The 1,331-nt window shown below is 68.1% G+C and overlaps 1 protein-coding gene across 1 annotated transcript; it reads left to right on the top strand.

The window, feature by feature from the left end:
- Positions 1 to 4: 4 nt before the first annotated feature.
- Positions 5 to 1,327, top strand: LOC104915832 (protocadherin gamma-B2-like; the record flags this gene model as incomplete). Its single annotated transcript, XM_010726764.1, has 1 exon — positions 5 to 1,327. A coding segment is annotated over one exon (1,323 nt), but the record flags the coding sequence as incomplete, so codon positions are not given.
- Between the last annotated feature and the right edge of the window lie 4 nt (positions 1,328 to 1,331).

The following is a 1,331-nucleotide window of genomic DNA, read 5'->3' as shown; positions in this document are numbered from 1 at the left end:
CGGGCGGCGAGGGAGCCGCTGGAGAACGGGAGAGGGGCTGCTGCCCGCTTTGCTGTTGTGCTGCTGCTGCTGTCGGGCGGCGCCGGAGCGGCTCCGCTACGCTATTCCCGAGGAGCTGAGCAGCGGCTCGCTGGTGGGGCCGCTGGCGCGGGACCTGGGGCTGAGTCCGGCCGAGCTGCCGGCGCGTCAGCTGCGGCTCAGCTCGGAAAGGCGCTACTTCGCCGTGAACGGGGAGAACGGGAACCTGTACGTGAGCGAGAGGCTGGACCGGGAGGAGCTGTGCGGCGAGTCGGCGTCCTGTGCCGTCAGCTTCGAGGCGGTGGTGCAGAACCCGCTCAACGTCTTCCATGTCGAAGTGGCCATCCACGACGTTAACGACAACGCTCCGCGCTTCATGCGAGACAGCATCCAGCTGGAGATCAACGAGTTCACTCCTCCCGGTGCCCGCTTTGCCGTCGGGGTTGCCGAAGATCCGGACGTGGGCTCGAACTCGCTGCAGGGCTATGAGCTGGAGGACAACCAGTACTTTGCGCTGGAGGTGAAGCAAAGCGAGGAAGGCAGCAAGTTCGCGGAGCTGGTGCTGCGCCACGCTCTGGATCGAGAGCGCGAGCAAAGCCTGCGTCTGGTGCTAACGGCCCTGGACGGCGGCGATCCTCCCCGGAGCGGCACCGCCCAGCTCCTCATCAACGTCACCGACGCCAACGACAACGCTCCTGTGTTCGCGCAGGAGCGGTACCGGGTGAGCCTGCGCGAGAACGTGCCGCCGGGCTCCGTGGTGCTGCACATCTCGGCTACCGATGGCGATGAGGGCAGCAACGCCCGCATCACGTACGGCTTCGGAGAAATGCCGGCCAAAGTGCTGCAGAAGTTCGCGGTGAACGCCGAGAACGGGACGGTAACGCTGCGGGAGGCGCTGGATTTCGAGGACACGCGGAGCTACACGGTGCTGGTGGAGGCGCGGGACGGGGGCGGGCTGGTGGCTCACTGCAAGGTGCAGCTGGAGGTGCTGGACGTGAACGACAACGCGCCCGAGGTGACGCTGACGTCCGTGTCGAGCCCAGTGCCCGAGGACGCGCCGCCCGGCACCGTCGTGGCGCTGCTAAAAGTGCGGGACCGAGACTCCGGGGAGAACGGGCGGGTGCGGTGCGAGCTGTCAGGAGAGGCGCCGGTGCAGATCGTGGCATCTTCGGGCGGCTCCTACAAAGTGGTGACGGCGGGCGCCTTGGACCGGGAGCGGGCGTCCGAGCACCGGGTGACGGTGATCGCCACGGACGGGGGCAGCCCGGCGCTGTCGAGCCGCGCGGATCTGGTGCTGGAGGTGTCGGACGTGA

Source organism: Meleagris gallopavo, unplaced genomic scaffold (genome assembly GCF_000146605.3).
Source record: "Meleagris gallopavo isolate NT-WF06-2002-E0010 breed Aviagen turkey brand Nicholas breeding stock unplaced genomic scaffold, Turkey_5.1 ChrUn_random_7180001854225, whole genome shotgun sequence".
NCBI lineage: Eukaryota > Metazoa > Chordata > Aves > Galliformes > Phasianidae > Meleagris > Meleagris gallopavo.
This window is presented reverse-complemented; position numbering and strand designations above follow the sequence as displayed.